The sequence below is a fragment of the Eulemur rufifrons genome, chromosome 8 (assembly GCF_041146395.1).
Source record: "Eulemur rufifrons isolate Redbay chromosome 8, OSU_ERuf_1, whole genome shotgun sequence".
Lineage (NCBI taxonomy): Eukaryota > Metazoa > Chordata > Mammalia > Primates > Lemuridae > Eulemur > Eulemur rufifrons.
This window is the reverse complement of record NC_090990.1, coordinates 67612888-67630640: the sequence shown is the minus strand read 5'-3', so window position 1 is coordinate 67630640 and position 17753 is coordinate 67612888. Positions and strand designations below refer to the sequence as shown.

The window sequence follows — 17753 nt, the reverse complement described above, 5'->3', positions numbered from 1 at the left end:
GAGGGACTATTTGACTTCTTTTATGATTTTGATGCCTTTTATTTCTTTCTCTTGCCTGATTGTGCTGGCTAGGACTTCCAGATTATACTGAATAGGAGTGGTGAAAGTGGATATCCTTGTCTACTTTCGGTTCTTAGAGGAAAGGCTTTTAGCTTTTCTCCATTCAGTATGATGTTAGCTGTCGGTTTGTCATATATGGCCTTTATTAATTTGAAGTATGCCTAGTTTGCTGAGAGTTTTTATCATAAGGAATGCTGGATTTTAGTGAATGCTTTTTCTGCATCTATTGAGATAATCATATAGTTTTTGTCTCATTATGTTGATGTGATTGAGTTGCATATGTTAAACCATCCTTGCATCCCTGAGATAAATCTCACTTGGTCATGGAGTGTTTACCTATTTTATGTGCTGTTGAATTTGGTTTTCTATTATTTTGTTGAGGATTTTCATGTTTATGTTCGTCAGGGATACTGGCCTGAAGTTTTCTCTTTTTATTCTATCTTTGTCTGGTTTTGGTATCAGGGTAATGTTGGCTTTTTAGAGTGAGTCAGGGAGTATTGCCTCCTCTTCACTTTTTTGGAATAGTTTGAGAAGGATGAGTATTAGTTCTATTTTATATGTTTGGTAGAATTCCACAATGAATCCATCAGGTACTGGGCTCTTCTTTCTTGGGAGACTTCTTATTACCTAATCAATCTTGCTAATTGTTATTGGTCTGTTCATGTTTTCTATTTCTTTCTGATTTAATTTTGGTAAGTTGTATGTTTCCAGGAAGTTTTCCATTTCCTCTAGGTTTTACAGTTTGTTAGTGTAAAGTTGTCCATAATAGTCTCTGATGATTTTGTATTTCTGTGATATCTGTTGTAATGTCTCCTTTTTGATTTCTCATTTTGTTTATTTGTGTCATCTGTCTTCTTGGCTAGTCAAGCTAGTGCTTTATTGATATTGTTTATCTTTTCAAAGAACCAAATTTTCATTTCATCGATCCTTTATATATATTTTTAATATCTATTTCACTTAGTTCTTTATTATTTCTTTCCTTTTGCCAATTTTGGGTTTGGTTTGTTCTTGCTTTTCTACTTCCTTGAGGTGCATCCTTAGATTGTTCATTTGAAATCTTTCTACTTTTTTGCTTTAAGCATTTATTGGTATCGACTTTATTATACTGCTTTTACTGTATTGTGCAGGTTTTGGTATGTAGTGTTTCCATTTTCATCTGTTTCAAGAAATTTTTTTATTTCCATTTTTAATTTCTTCATTTATCTGATGGTTATTTGGGTTCATGTTGTTTAATTTTCATGCATTTGTACGTTTTCCGAAGTTCCTCTTGATATTGACTTCTAGTTTTATTCTATTATGGTCTGAGAATATACTTGATATGAGTTCAAATTTTTAAAATTTGTTGAGCCTTGCTTTGTGGCCTGATATGTGGTCATTCTTGGAGAATGTTCTATCTGCTGATGAGAATAATGTGTATTGTACAGTTGCTGGCTAAAATGTTCTGTAAATGTCTGATAGGTCCATTTGGCCTAAAGTCCAATTCAAATTCAGTGTTTCTTTGTTGATTTTCTGTCTACATGATCTGTCTAATGCTGAGAGTGAGATATTGAAGTCCTTTACTATTGTTGTATCAGAGTCTCTCTCTCTTTTTAAGTCTAGTAATATTCGTTTTATGAACCTGTGTGCTCCCGTGTTGGTTGCATATATATTTAGAATTTTCATATCCTCTTGCTGAATTGATCCCTTTTTCATTATATAATGACCTCCTTTGTTTCTCTTTACTATTTTTGACTTAAAGTCTATTTTATCTGACATAAATGTAACTACTCCTACTCACTTTTGGTTTCCATTTGCATGCAATATTCTTTTCCATCCATTTTCTTATAGTCTATGTGCATCTTTACAGTTGAGTGAATTTTTTGTAGGCAGTCATATAGTTGAATCATGCTTTTTTTAATCCATTCAGCCAGTCAGTATCTTGTAAGTGGAAAATTTAATCCATTTACATTCAAGGTTATTGATTTGTGAAATTTTGTTTCTGTCATATTGTTAATTGTTTTCTCATTGTTTTGTGTATTCTTTTTTTCTTTTCTTTTCTCTTATTGTCATTATTGTGGTCCTGTGGTTTTCTATAGTTGAAACATTTGAGTCTTTTATCTTTTTTATTTGTGTTTTTGCTCTACCAGTGAGTTTTATAATTTCATGTGTTTTCCTGATGGTAAATGTTACTCTTTTGCTTCTAAGTTTAAGACTCCCTTGAGCATTTCTTGTAAAGTATGTCTAGTGGTGACAAATTCCCTCAGTTTTTGCTTATCTGGGAATGATTTTATTTCTACTTCATATATGAGGAATAATTTTTCTGGATATTGTATTCTTGACTGGAAGTTTTTTTCTTTTAACACTTTGAACACATCATCCCATATTCTCCTGGCATGTAAAGTTTCTGCTGAGAAATCTGCTGTTAGTCTGATGGGGCTTTCTTTATACGTGACTATATGGTTTTCTCTTGCCATTTTTAGAATTTTGTCTTTGACTTTAGAAAGACTATAGAAAGACTATAATGTGCTGTGAAGAAGACCATTTCACACTGTATTATTTGGGTGATCGCAGAGCTTCTTGTATCTCCATGTATAAATCTCTTGCTAGAAATGGGAAGTTTTATCTCTTATTTTGTTAAATAGGGTTTCTAAACCTTTTGTTCTCTCTTCATACTCTGGGACCCCCAAAATTTAAAAATTTTGTCACCTTTATAGTGTCTCATATGTCACAAAGGCTTTGCTCATTCTTTTATATTTAAAAAAATTTTTTGTCTCATTTAGTTATTTAAAAAGAACTGTTTTCACTTTCTGAGATTCTTCTGCTTGATCTGGTCTATTGTTGAAGCTTTCAAATGTATTTTGTGTTTCATTCAATGAACTCTTCAGTTTTAGAATTTCTGTTTGGTTCTTTTTTTAATAATATCTCTTTGATAAATTTCTTATTCATATCCTGAGTGGTTTTTTCTGATTTCTTTGTATTGTTTTTCAGAATTCTCTAATAGCTTCCTTAGAATCAATAATTTGAATTCTTTTTCTGGAATTTCTTAAATTTCTTTTGATTGGGATCTGCTGCTGGAGGATTATTGTGTTCCTTTGAAGGTATCCTATTTCCTTTCTTTTTCATGTTTCCTATGTCCTTAAGTTATCTGCACATCTGATCTAACAGTCACTTCTTCCAATTTTTTGAATTTTCTTGCATAGGGGAGGGCATTCTTCTGAAGATGTATGGTGTTGGTTGCCCCAGTGGTGGCAGCAGTGTTCTGAGCATGCCTGTCTTGGGGCCCCAGGGCAGCTTACACTGGCATTAATGTTAGCAAGTTTGAGTGGGCCAATTCTTAGGCCTCCTGGTGGCTTACTAGATGCTGGTAGTGGCAGCAGTGAGCCAGGCAGACAGGCATGTTCTCAATCCTCTGAGCATCTGTTGTGGCATGGGTGATGGCAGTGACAGTGGCAGGATGACCATCTGGGTCCTGAGTGTTGTGTGCTAGTGTTGGCATTGGTTGCGATGTGCTGGATGGGCCAGTCTCCAGGTGACCTGGCATGTAGATAGGTGTCAGCTACAGTGGTAATGGCCAGGTAGGTAGGTCCAACCTCAGGCCCCCAGGAGTAGTATTTAGATGCCAACAGTGGTGGAGTGGTCTGGGAAATCTCCTCGCCCCCTGCCTGTGTGCTCTGGCATCAGGGTTAGCAAAGTCAGACCAGTTGGGCTTGTCCTCACATGCCCTGATGGTGTGTATAGGTGCTAGCCATAGTAGGTACGGGTGTGGTGATTCCCAGGCCACCTGTGGAATGCTTAGTTGGGAGGTGGCAGTGGACACTCCTGCCCTTCCACTGGAGAGAATGGTTCTGCCACCAGTGACTGGAGCCTAGGTTGGTGTGTGGATAACACATGTGCCACTCATGCTACTTCAACCTCCGCAGTGCTCATGCCTGAGCCTCTGGTGCAGTAGCAGATTCCTCCTGCCTCAGTTCTGGGTACATAATAGCTCAATGTCTTTCATACCTATGTCCCAAGGGTAGCAGCCTTTGCTTTTCTTGGTCCTTAGCCCTGGTGCCACTGGACTACAGGGCAGTTCAGTCTGTTGGGGCTAGGACTCTAAAATGGTGCCTTCCCATTGCTACATAGGTCTCAGTGAGTGTGTGGGACCCAGCCTCCCTGTGGCAGTGCCATTGCAGCTACCTATGTTAGTTTCATAGCCTGCAAGGGTAGAGGGGCTCTCTCGTGGCTAGGATTGCAGGAGATGACAATGGGAATATGGACCACTGAGGATCTGTCACTTACCTTTTCCCCATATTTGGGAGTCTCACTCTGCTCCCAGCTGATACCAGCTGAGCAGGCTGCCTTGCTTCCTTCTCCTTTCTTGCTTTAGGTATTTCCTGTCACTTTTCTGTTGGATTCCAGTGTTCTCTCTTGGTTGATCTATTTGAAGTGTGATTACCTACTCATTATTTTGGTTCGTCTTGGTTGGGAGAGGGCATTATGAAGTGCCACTAGTCAGCCATCTTGAAGCCCCTGTCTCCTACATTTTTTTTTTAATGAAAAGATCTGTAACTTCTGGAAGAAAGGCAGTTAGCTGAGGGGATATTATTCATACTTTAAGTTTTATAATTTCATATTACTTCAATTAAAACTTGAAGTACTTCTATTTAGGATTACTTATGGGGTAAATATTCAAATGAAATAATATAAGGATTATTTTCTTGCTTTTAGGGTTTTATTGGCTCTCCTGGAGAAGCAGGAAAATTGGGACCTGAAGGAGAAAGGGTAAGTCTATTTCCTTCAAATATTTTTCCTAAAGTGACATATTTATGATAACGTACAACAGGAATCATAAACTCAGATGTCAGGGAAGAATCTTACTGAGTGAGTAAACCAGGATTAAGAAAAATCGCTTGCCAGAAATATAATTAGACTTTCTTAAATATTACTGAATTTTGTTATAAGAAGTAATGTCTTGGGTATTTTAAATTCAAATTTTAAAAAGTATACATTGAATTATTAAAATATGTAAGTATGAAATTTTTATTTTATAATTCACTAATCTTTAATTTGAATATAAATTCTTGATAGGTCTTAATTTTGCAGTGCAATGTCCATTAATGAATTTAGCCTCAGAAGATATATTTCTGTTTAATTTCATAATGAGAAATAGCTGTTCATAAACGTAGGTATGTATGAATCAAGATAAAACCTTTGCAAAATGGTTTGTTATACTTAAGAAGGTTAATCAAGATATTGTGGAGTTTTGGCATTATATCTTTGTTATATCTAGTTTTCAGTGCTATATAGAGTCCAGTGATTTCCCTTTACATTCCTTCACCTGTCAGTATTAATTGAAAAAAGAATTGAATAATATTATTATATTGTTATATAGTTTGAAATTAGAGAATTGAACCTTTAACTCTATCATTGTAAGTATGCAGATCAGGCCAAAATTTTCATTTTCATTTCTGGAAAGTGATTTTTGCAAATGAAACTAAGCCAGATTATATTTTGCTAAATGAATTTTTCAAATATTGGGTTTTTTGAGTGAGTAAATTAAACCATATTTTCTTATAATTACTTGTGAATACCCTTGCAGAGCAGAAATATTTGAAGAGCTTAAATGTACTATAATAACAATCAAAATATCCAATCTTCTTTGGTGAGAAGATGTGAAGATTTTCCCTCGGTCAACATAGCAAGTCATTTCTTTCAAAGGTAGCAGAAACTACCTTCAAAATAATACCACAGCTAAGCCACTTAATCTTCATGTGATACAGCAGAGTAATAGACAATGTATCCCATGGATCATGCAAAGAATTGAACTGCTTTTTCTCGACCCAAAGGAGTATATCCAGTTTATATCCTTAATTACTCTTCTGCTCATGATACAATCCTTTCTGACACTTTGGTATGAACTTATTTCTAGTAAATGAGTTAATAAATAAACCAAAATTGTATGTCTTCACAAAATATTGTCATTTGGATATAAGAAATTTAAGCCCAGTGTTGACACTGACCATCAATAGGCATAGTGCTGTAATCCTACTCACTAATTTTGACCAGTCTATATGAAAATATCAAGACCTAACTCAACACATAAATATAAGACCATTTTGTGATATTATATGTATCATTAGTGCCATGTCCTACTATTATTTGGCTATATCAAAATTCTCATTAAAACCATGAGTTATATAGCTAAGAGAGTATTATGTGATGAAACATTTAAGTATTAATACAAAAATCAGAGGAAAATAATGTGCAGTAATGCTAATCACCCCTGAAAATAAATAGAAAAAGTCCTTTCTGGAAGTCAATATTGCACAAATACATACATATTGTGTATAAATATATATACACACACATATATGAAATATATACATATATATACATACATATGAAAAATACTTATATAAGTCTGTCTGCATTATTTTTAGGTTTCCAGATGAGATTTAGGGAAAGGTACAGAACTTTTAGAAAATAATTACCCTATTGTTTTTTACAAAGGTTGGCTATATTATGTAAAGATAAATAAAAGTCTTGAATGAAATGAGTCTTCTTGCTCACCTATGCACTCTTTTTTGATATTCAGGGACAGGAGTAGTTCTCAAATACTGTTGACTTGAAAGTGAATGGATTATTTCAATCAATGATATTTTCTAATTTATCTGTATGTACTTTCAATCCCAATCTATATGGTTGTGACAGATTTCTTAATCTACAAGTCTCAAAGTGATTATATCAAGTAGCATGCTTTAAACAGCAAGTAACAGAAAACCCCAGTGCAAACTGGCTTAAAAATAAAGAAATGTTTAATGATTATGATGATAATAGCAAATGATTTTTTGAATGGTTTTATGTATGTACATATATATTTGTGTGTGTTGTGTATATATATGCTTTATATGAATTACCTCCTCTAATGCCTGCAAAACCTAGTAAGATAGGTACTGTTCCTCTCATTATTGATGAAGAAAATGAGGCACACACAGAGAAAGTAACCTGTCTTAGACTATATACAGGTGGTAAGAGCAGTGCCAGGATTTGGACACTGGTATTCTGGCTCTAGAGCCTGGGTGCTTAAGTACTATACCCTACTGCTTCTTACATGACAAGAAATCCATAGGTTAGGTGGGGTCAAGGTACAAGATGATTTTGAACATAGTGATAGCATCATCCTCCTGTTTGCCTTTCTGGATGTTGGATTTACCCTAAGGCTGGTTTCCCATATGATTGCAAGATTGCTGGTGCAAAGGTCAAATGTGCCTTTGTTTACATTGAGACAGAGAGGAGGCAGACAGAGAGGAGGGCATTGTCCCTTAGCTATAGAAAATAAGACTCTCCTGTTTGTCTGGTTGTGCCAACTTTGGTAATATGCCCACCATTGGACAAACTACTATTGCCAGGAGAATGTCAGGATCCCATATGGAAATACAGATGGGATGGATACTTGAATAAAATCAGAATTTTGTTTTAAAGAAAGAAAGGGGCTGCTTCAATGAAATTAATATAGTGAAGCTTTTCTGAATATCACACCAGTTTATAAAACAATTTATTTCTGTTTTTGACATACTTCATTAATTGATATTTGAGAAAAAAAGCTCTGTAGTATCTAATTAATTAATTCAATAAATATTTATGACTTTTCTATATTCTAGGGCATTCCTGGGATCCGTGGAAAGAAGGGACTTAAGGGAAGACAGGTAACTCAATTCTTGTTTTTAGAGGTTCATTTTAGAGCAATATAATCTAATTATGTGTTTATTTCTTACCTACTAAAAATTAATGTGTTTTTTGCTTTTGCTGTTGTTCTCATCCATTTAAAAGAGTTTAAATTTTGCCACTTGAACAGTATATCAAATAATACTTGAGAGAATGTAAAGGAAAATTTAGATTTAAAAATAACTCTAAATTTAACACTTCTAACCCTTTTACTATACCAGTGGAAGAAACCCTTTTCTTCATTGAAAGGAGCTAAAATGTCACAGGAAATACATGAACAACTTAAAACACTAATAGCAGCATTATCCAACCTTTTCTTACATGACCAGATAGAGATTCAACCTCATATTCTAGAGGTTTTTAAAATGCCTGCTTCAGCTGTTAGCTCAGAGATTAGCTTGCTATAGATTCTTATATTTTCAAGTTTAAAGAATCAAGGAAAATAAATTTTACTAGGTAATGCAATAATTTCAGAGATGGGAGGAAATTTTGATGTCATCCAGTGTCCCATTATTTAACAAATAAGAGAACTGTGGTCCAGAGAAGCACCCTCACATTACCCTGCCAGAGTTAGTATAACTAATTTGCCACCTGCTTTTGACTTGTGTTTTTATTACTGTTCAAATACACTTTTTAGGGTAAGACATTCTGTTCTGTGTTCTATAGTCTATGAGGAGAAAAATTGAGTTTTTCATAACAGCTTTTCTAAAATTGTGGTATACCTGAATAAAATTGTAATGATAAGGCTAAGGGATAATAGCTCTCACCAGAATATTCAAATCATTTTAAAACATTTTATCCATTGAGCTTTCTAATATTCTTTGAAGGTAGATTAGAGTAGAAATTAAAGTCACCATTAAATGTATATAAGTGTGGAAAATGAGACTCAGAGATGTTAACAGACTTGTGCAGAATCATAGTTGTAAGTGGTAAAATCAAGAATTGAGCACAGCTACTCAGAATTTAAATCCAGAATCCATTTCCTTACTCCTTAGATATTTCTGCTCTCTGTCTTATACTCACACTGCTTAGAAGAGGCATGATTTGTTTTTACATGACATTTAGCCACAATGTGATAAAATTATTTGTTTCATTTTAGAGATTTTTATGTATTAAGGTAAACTTATCAAACTGTCAAGAAATACAAAACAAGCCAAATATTGTTTTCCTGCATTTATGTTCAACTTTAAAGCTAGTCTTAGAACAATTATAAGAATGGAAACTACCATCACCATTTTTTTATTCTCAAGCACTGTGCTAAATATTTGTATGCCACTTTGTTTAATTATACTCTATTATACTTGAATCCATTAGTATGCTGTTTCTTTGTTTCAGCCCTTATACACATTCCCCAACAGAAATACCTCTCTATTTATTATGTATAAAATTTCTAATTTAAATATGCAGATCTGGACCTTTTCAAAATTGACAGACAATGAAGGTTATCTTTTTTATAATTGTTCTCTCTGTTCTGTATCTTCTAACTTTTTCCATCTTCCTCCTGTCAAAGTATGCTGTCAATAAGAGAACTAAGAAGGTCATTTACAATAATATATAAATTACTTCCAATGCTTAAAGTGCTACCTTACCTTTTAGTAATTATTTTAAGTGGGTAGAGTCCTAAAATAAAATAATCTGCAATGGTGGAATTTTAGACATTGGTGAGCAAATTCAGTGTTTTCTCAAAGTCTCTGTTGTATATCACTTAGGTAACCACCAATTTCATTTATTAATATGGCTGCTTTTATATAGGTATTAACTTGATCTTGGCTTTGGCAATGTATAGGTAATTTCTGATTTCCTGCTCCATAATGAATTATAAAATTATCCAGAGAAATTTATAGATAACTTCTGGTTTCTTACTCCATAGGGAATTAATAAAATTATCCAACAGGATTTTATTTTATTGAATTCAACAGGGGAATTTAAGAAAACTATGGAAAAATAGTATATGAAATGATTACTGGTCCCTTTGATTGCACTATCCTTTACATTATAAAATTTGCAAAGTTTTAGTGCTTTAAAAATGTATGCATATGTGATAGATTTGGATCCCTAGAAAAATTATATTTGAAAAACATATGTATTCCATTTTTCATAAATCATGTTTATAAAAGAAAATCATTCTGGTGTTGTAATATGCATGTATGCTATATGTACTTTTTCTTGCTTTTACCACAAAACGATTTGGCCATATATATAAGGAAAATACGAGTACTTAGAATAAGATACATTTACAGCCACAAGTCAAATTATGGCAAGGCTGACCTCAGAGACTGTTCCAGAAAGTTATTCTATATATAAATTCTTCCCCTTATTCTGTTTATTATAAATAAAATAATATTAAAAATATATTATGCAACTCAGGATTCTTGTATTTCAGTTTGTCTGATTAAAATTTCATGAGAAGCATGGTTATTTATTGAGTAAGAGGAAAATATCTTTTTGATAATGTTTCCACTCTCTTTGATATAGTAAATATTAGGTTGTGAAATATGAATTTGGCCATGTTTTACTGGTAATTTATTAAATTATGTGTACCACCTGTTGTCAAATATAGAAGCAGAACTAAAGGATTCCAGGCCACCATAAAATAGATGGCAGATACCTATACATTTGAAAGAATATGATAGAAACCTGGAAATGCTGAAATCAGAACATGCCAATATCTAAGAAACTTTTGGCTATGCATATGTCAAAGGCTATTACTTTCAATTTTCTGCTAGTTTAAGAGCTATTTAGAAGTTTGTGTTGATGTTTCATTATAGTACTACTGTGTAGATCCCATATTATTTCATGTACTATCATTAGTAGAATAATATTAGAAGATGTACTTTATTACAACTGTCATTCCTGCTTAATTATTTTAAAGTAATCATTATGGGTTTTAAATGAACTTGTTTCCTCAAATTTTAAGTAGCTAGAAGTACTCAGTCTTATGAACATAGAGAATGATTCCATTTTAAATACTTAAGACATACAATTTACAGAACAGTAGTAATTGTTCTTAGAGAAATCTGCGTGTTTTCTGTAACAATTTATGCTTAGATTTTTAAAGTCTCTGAAATTAAGGCCAGAAATTGGTAAAATAAATTACTTCACTTTCCTTATGTATGATATGAAATACTCTGACAGTCAATATAGTGAAAGTAATAGACATGCAAATCTTCAAAAATCTGAGTTCAGGTCTTTCTAAATAGTAAATCAGGATAAGTTTTTTTTGGACTACTGAGTTAGGTTCCCAGGTGTATACTTAAGCTCCATGTTTGATATGAATAGTTTGCAAAAATATTAATTGGTATCATATCATTTATACGTATAGCACAAAAATGTAAAGGAGTAAAAGTCTTATCCAAAATGGTCTGATGAGTTAGTAACATTACTAATCTTAGATTTGGGAAGATGTTGGTATAAATCACATGCTCATAATACTGACCAAATGATCACTTATTCCCTGCGAAAACACTAAACATGGAATTAAGTTGTTGTGAACAAACTTAGTGGTGTCTATGTTTTTTTTTTAAATGAAATTATAGACTTACAAGTAAGAGGTACTTCTAGACAGTTTAAATATTATATGAATGCTATTGAAATGAACATATTTTAAAATGAGATTATTTTGGTTATTCAAGAGGTAATTATTTTTTAGAAAGAAGTGATTATTTATTATTTAGCATCATATTGGTATTTTCAAATTTGATGTCTGTGTTAAAAGTTATTTCCATTTAAATCTTACTTCTCCCAACGCTCTTTTTTCCCAAAATAAAACATTGTGTTTATTCAGTGTTTACCAATTATGTTGATATTTGTAACACAGTGGTTTTGTTTGTTGTTCAACCAGGACCATTGATTTGAAGTAGAACTGTTTTTGTTAGGAGTTTGGTATATATATATTTTTTTAATTTCAGAATATTATGGGGGTTGGGAGTTTGGTATATTTTAGGATCAAAGATTATAAAAAAATAGTTATATTAAATTCATTTGTTCCTTGGTCTTAGATTGTTGGCATTTGAGATACTTTTTTCTTCCTTGTATTATAAGCTGTTCTTGATTTCAGGGTCTTAGAATAAGATACTTACTATTCATGCCAATTATTTTTAAAGACCTTGTGTAATCACAGTTACAAATTAGTCAATTTATGTGTGTACTCATGCTTTTGAATATCAAGCTATTGTAGCTCTTACCTCTCCCTCTACTTCCCTTCTGTACTCCCTACGTGTCATAATTGGATCAAAATCCTTACTGCCAATTAATATTAAAAGGCACCCTTAGGGCTGTAGGTGCCTTCAATAAAACTAACCTTTGAAGGTGGAGAAGCCCAAGAGGCTATTATTGATCCATTCTTTTGCTCTCTATCTGTGGATATTTGAGTTCAACTAAAGTTCATTCTTTAGAGATCTCAGATAGAAACCAGTCTTTATTGGTCAGGAATCTTTAAACACCAAGAACTACTGTTCTATTTGACATGCTTGACTGTATTTATTTGAAAGCTTCTTGGAACATATTAGATGTGAGCCAGACTCTTTAAAAGCATAAAACCATCCTATGATTCATAATAGAAAAGAAGAATCCTGCTTTAAAAAATAGGGGAGACAGGGAGCGAGGATTTATATGTATTTGATAACTTCAGATTTCTTATACCTGATTTCAAGTAGCTTCCTTTTTAGTGTAAGGTTTTCAAACTTCATTCTGTGGTGCTGTAGTCAAGAAATGCTATAGTTGCTTTAAAAAAGATTTTACAGGGCTGCCAGCTTGATTTAATCGGTCTCTTTGTTGTACTAAGTTGGCCAGGCAAATTTATATGGCTCCACAGACCTAAAAAATTTATGCCAGAACTAACTTGCCAGGATAGAAGATAAACATGAAATTGGAGATGTACTCTCAACAACACCTACAAAACTGTTCAAGGAGTTTCCTCAGACCTGATAGGAATAGATTATAAATAATTAAATCACAATACATTTAAAGTGTGACAAAGAGCAAAACTGTACTCAGTTTTCTTCCTATGAAGATAAAAATATCACAGCCTCAGAATGGTGGGCAAAATAACACCCTTCAGGCACCCAGGCTTCAGAGAGATGTTTACTTTTCTAACTATAGAAAGGAGTGCCTCCTCCTCTTTTCCCATATATCTTTCTGTTAAAATAGTTTATTTCAAGTAAACTGTATTTTGGCTTCTAATTCCAGTGTTAGAATTTCAGAGTATAAATTCTTCTGTTTGACATCTGTTATTAGTTTTTTGCCTTAGCCCGCGACAGTCTTAAATACATATTGCATAGTAGTGTCTCAGATACAAAGATTTCATGGAGAATTTAGTGGGAGTGTTTTCTTTGTTTTAGGAAAAGGGTGCAGTTAATTAAATCATAAAGAAAGTGCTACTGTTGCTAGAGGATTGTGAAAAATTGTCATTAATTTTTAAGTGAGTCTGCTTCTTTCAGGAAAAATGTATTTTCTGAATTCTACTTTACTGGGCATAGTCTGTAGTAGCTATATGTGTCTATAGTATGTCAAGATTCCTGGAAGATTCAAGGAATTTCAATTAACCCCACCCAAAGGTTGGGACAGGCATTAAAAGGGACGCACAGTGAACTACATCTGATGATTTGAAGGAAGTCTAGGCAGAGCATGATTTCATAGAGATGTGACACCAGTGGCTAGAAACTTGGGCAGCCAATTATTTTCATTGTGGGTAACATAAGGGGAAACCCAGAAAGCCTTGTAGGTTATCAAAATCAGAAGCTTAGAATATATGTACTCAGAAGTGTGAGCACATATTTGGCAGTTAGGCCTGGCTTAGGTTTGGGTACTATAGTCTCTGTGAGGGAAATTGGCAAGAATAAGGTGGGACCCTTATCACTGAGGGATAGAACATGATGTTGTGTACCATATCTGGTCTTTAGACACCAAAAAGGGTCATACTTCAATTCTCAGAACTGGGGTAGCAGGTGGTAACCAGTCTTTAAGAATAAGACAGGCACTTGAATCTTAGAACTGGGGCCCAGCTTAGCACTAAGCCTGCCTTGATGCTAAATCTCCAAGATTTGGGCTAGAACTACTCACATTTCTCCTGAAGCTTAGAATAAATCTAAACTATGAGGATGGGTTGACCCTTGGAGTGTAGATAAAATTGTCCTAGCTGTGAGGAAAAGAAGGGCACAGAGACTGGGTCAACACAGAGTACTTCACAGTCTAGCCTTTTCCGACAATGATCTTGTTTCATTTTTGAAGGATTTTTAAAATATCAGTATTTCCTAGTAATGTGTATTCATGTGTAGATTGTGTAGGAGTAACTTATAGGGTTTATTGTAGTGTTTCTAATCCTACAAAAGTTTGTCTGATCTTACATGTTCAATGCTTAGTTTTGGAAAAATATTTATTTCTGTCATCAGTAATGCCTATTTAGCATATATCAAACCTTCTATGATAATTTTTTATCTCTACTTTACATTGAATATGTTGTTTCTAAACCTTGCCATAGAAAGAACAAAATACATTATCCAGAAGACTTTTTGTATTGCTTTTATTTTTTTAAATTCTTTTTTTTTTTTTTTTTGCGACAAGGTCTCGCTCTGTTACCTGGGCTAGAGTGCAGTGGTGTCATCATAGCTCACTGCAACCTCAAAGTCCTGGTCTCAAGTGATCTTCCTGCCTCAGCCTCCCAAGCAGCTAGGACTTCAGGCATGTGCCACCATGCCTGGCTAATTTTTTCTATGTTTTATAGAGATAGGATCTCACTATGTTGCTCAGGCTGGTCCTGAACTCCTGGGCTCAGGTCATCCTCCTGCCTTACCTCCAGAAGTGTTAGGATTAAAGGTATGAGCCACTGCACCAGCCCGTATTTTTAAAAATTCTGTAAATATAGTCACTGTAACCATTTTATGGTCATTTTGGTCCTTGTATTTTCCTAATTATTTTATGAATGTTATTTTTGTAATTTCTTTGTAGAGCTAGGAAAGTAATCCTTTTGCTAGATACCCTAAACAAGAAGTTTTCCATTGTTTAAAGATATCTAAATATACTAACAAATATGGTATCTATGAGTGATCTAAACTATTAATATCACTGTGTATTCGGGCATATTAAGTCTAATATATGTCTTTTGGGGGGGCTGCTGTTTGCCTTTTTTATTTTAATTTCAAAATGTTTAGGTTACATATATTGCCCTTGCCCCACCCTGAAGTAATTTATGTCTTTTGGTCTTAGTGTTTGATGACTGCCATGTTTGATAACAGTAACATCATTAGACCCAGGCAAGAGAGAAACTTGCTCTGGGGAGTGCACTTCAGAGGGCCCTGCGTATCACAAACAAATACTATAAATGTTTTAAAAAACACTTGAGTGTCTCTGTCACTCAGGATCCAGCACTTAGCACTGACATTTCATGCCTTATAATCCTAGACATCCACTCCTGTTACTCTGTATTAGTTATCTATTGCTATAGGACAAATTATTCCAAGTTTGTGGTTTAAAACAATAATATATATTATTTTTTATAGTTTCTGTGGGTCAGGAATTTGGTAGTGGGTTAGTTGGGTAGTTCTGTTACTCTTGAGGTTATGGCCCAGATTTTGGCTAGGGCTATAGTCATCTGAAGGCTTGACTGGAGGTGGAGGATCTGCATTTAAGGTGGCTTACTTAACTGAATGGCCGAGTTCGTGCTAGTTGTTGAGTGGGGGACCTCAGTTCCTCCTCATGGGGACCTCTCCACAGCGTTGCTTGAGTGTCTTCAAAACATGGCTTTGGCTTCCCCCAGAGTGAGTGGTCCATAAAAGTCAGATGGAAGCTGTAGTGTCTTTCATGATCTAGCCTCAGAAATCACACATTGTCACTTCTATATTCTTTTGGTCATGTAGGCAGCTAAAATTCATGATGGAAGGGGACTACACAAGAGCATGAATACTAGCAAGCAAGGATTACTGGGGTCCACATTGACGCTGGCTACCAGAGCTTAATAATGTTTAGGCCTCAGAGAAATTCTTCTGCACATCTCTTGCCTGTATCTTCATGTCTGAATGCCATGAAGGTTTGTAGGTAGTACCATTGCTGACACTGGAGACAGAAACTTTAAGAATGTGTTGAGGATTTGAGCAGGCGAATAGAAGCACTTAGGTAGGAGGAAAGATAAATTATCTAATTTTTTTCTCAGTATGAATGTAATAAGGTCTTGAATGATGAAATATTGTTTCACAGCTTCTATTTTTGGCTCTTCTTTTTTTCTTATTTATGGTTTTATTATTATTAGATTTACATTTACATGGGTATAGACACAAAATTCATGAAACATGATAAAAATTTTTTATATTGACCCCTAGATGGACATAAAATACTAGAATGAAAAAGTTTTTAAAAATACAGATATTTAATAAGATTAAGTTAAATTTTTAAAAAAATAAATACAAAATTTGGATATATTTAATTTTATTATTAATTATAATTTGCAATAGAAAATAGGTAGCCTTAGAAAATCTTCAAAGAGGTGATCTACTTAAATTTTTAAAAACTAGAACCATGGCAGTAGACTTATATTGAGCATTACCTACAGTAAAAATTGCAAATAAGACCTTATTCATTTTCTATTTAAAGAAGATTTAATTATCAAATTACTTTTCTATTTGTGTTGCTACAAAACAAATACCACAAACTTAGCAGATTAAAACAACACCCATTTATTATCTCACAGGTTCATGGTCAGGGATCCAGGTATTACTTACCTAAGTCTTCTGCTCAGGTCATAAGGCTACAATCAAAGTGTCAGCTGGGCTGCATTATCATCTGGAGGCTTGACTGGGGAAAAGTTTAGTTCTAGACTTACTCAGGTCGTGGGAAGAATTTATTATCTTGAGGTTGTAGAACTAAGGGCCCTGTATTTTTGCTGACTCTTGACTATAGACTATCCTCAGGTCCAATAGAATAGCCATAGTTCCCAGAGGTCACCCACAGTTTCTTACCATGTTGACTTCTCCAACAAAGCTGCTTACTTTATCAAACTCACAAGGGAACCTCCCAGTTCAAGGCTGCTAAGACAGAATCTTATGTAGTGTAACATAATCATAGCAGTGGCGTCCCATCACCTTTGCTATGTGTTAGATGAAGCAATACTACCCATACTCAGTGGGAGGATATCATACAAAAGGGTGAACAAACAGCAGGTGGGAATCATTAGAGATTATCTTAAAGTCTATCCACCCCACTGCTCAGTGGACATGAGCAAGAAAATTATTCATAACTGCAAGAGATTAGATAAAACCCCTGAAACACCATTCTTTATAACATAACATTTTATGACTGATCAAAATGATCTCAATATGAAAAAGAGAACTATATACAGTGTAGAAGCAACAGTGCAACTCTGAAATACCCATTAGAAGATGAAGAGTACATTCATGAGATTGGCAAATTGGGCAAAGCAAGGCAAAGACTCTGGATCTTTCCTGTCTCTACTGGATGATAATCCTGGAAAATGGCCATTACATCATTTGGTAGTGTGAAGGTATTTTTGGGAAAGCACAATGTGATTTAAATTTATGATTATAATTTTCTACTAGGAAAATATGACAAAGTATAGTATTTCATTTTGCACAAATTCTTTCAGGTGGAGAAAGAAACTGTGGAAATTGTCTTTTATATTCTAAGATCAAAGGCAAAGTAGTTTGTCAATACTGTTCCATATTTCACAATCAATCTTGAAGATCATTTTGCAGACAGGAAGCTATGTGGCTATAGGTTCATGATTAAAAGAATATGGTACCTTATCTGTATTTAAAAAAAAACAAAACACAGTATGCATGTGGTTACTAGAACTGAAACAACCAAATAAACAGCAAGCAAACAATGAAATATTCAACAATATAAAACATTGGCATAATGTTCTTTAAAAGAAAGTATTATATGTCTAATATATAGCCCAATAAAATGATGCTTTCTATGGCTTAAATAATAAAAAGTGTTTAGATTTAGTAGAAATTACTTCAAAAATCAATAATACAATGATCAACATGGAAGAAAGA

The 17753-nt window shown here is 33.9% G+C and overlaps 1 protein-coding gene across 2 annotated transcripts in view; it reads left to right on the top strand.

Annotated features, from left to right (window-relative positions):
- The window catches only part of COL24A1 (collagen type XXIV alpha 1 chain), a 331682-nt gene that overhangs the window by 80433 nt on the left and 233496 nt on the right, over positions 1 to 17753 (top strand). For both annotated transcript variants that reach the window (XM_069478155.1, XM_069478156.1), the window contains exons 11-12: positions 4750 to 4803; positions 7683 to 7727. In XM_069478155.1, the coding sequence (XP_069334256.1) occupies positions 4750 to 4803; positions 7683 to 7727 (99 nt within the window). The remainder of the gene's footprint in view (positions 1 to 4749; positions 4804 to 7682; positions 7728 to 17753) is intronic.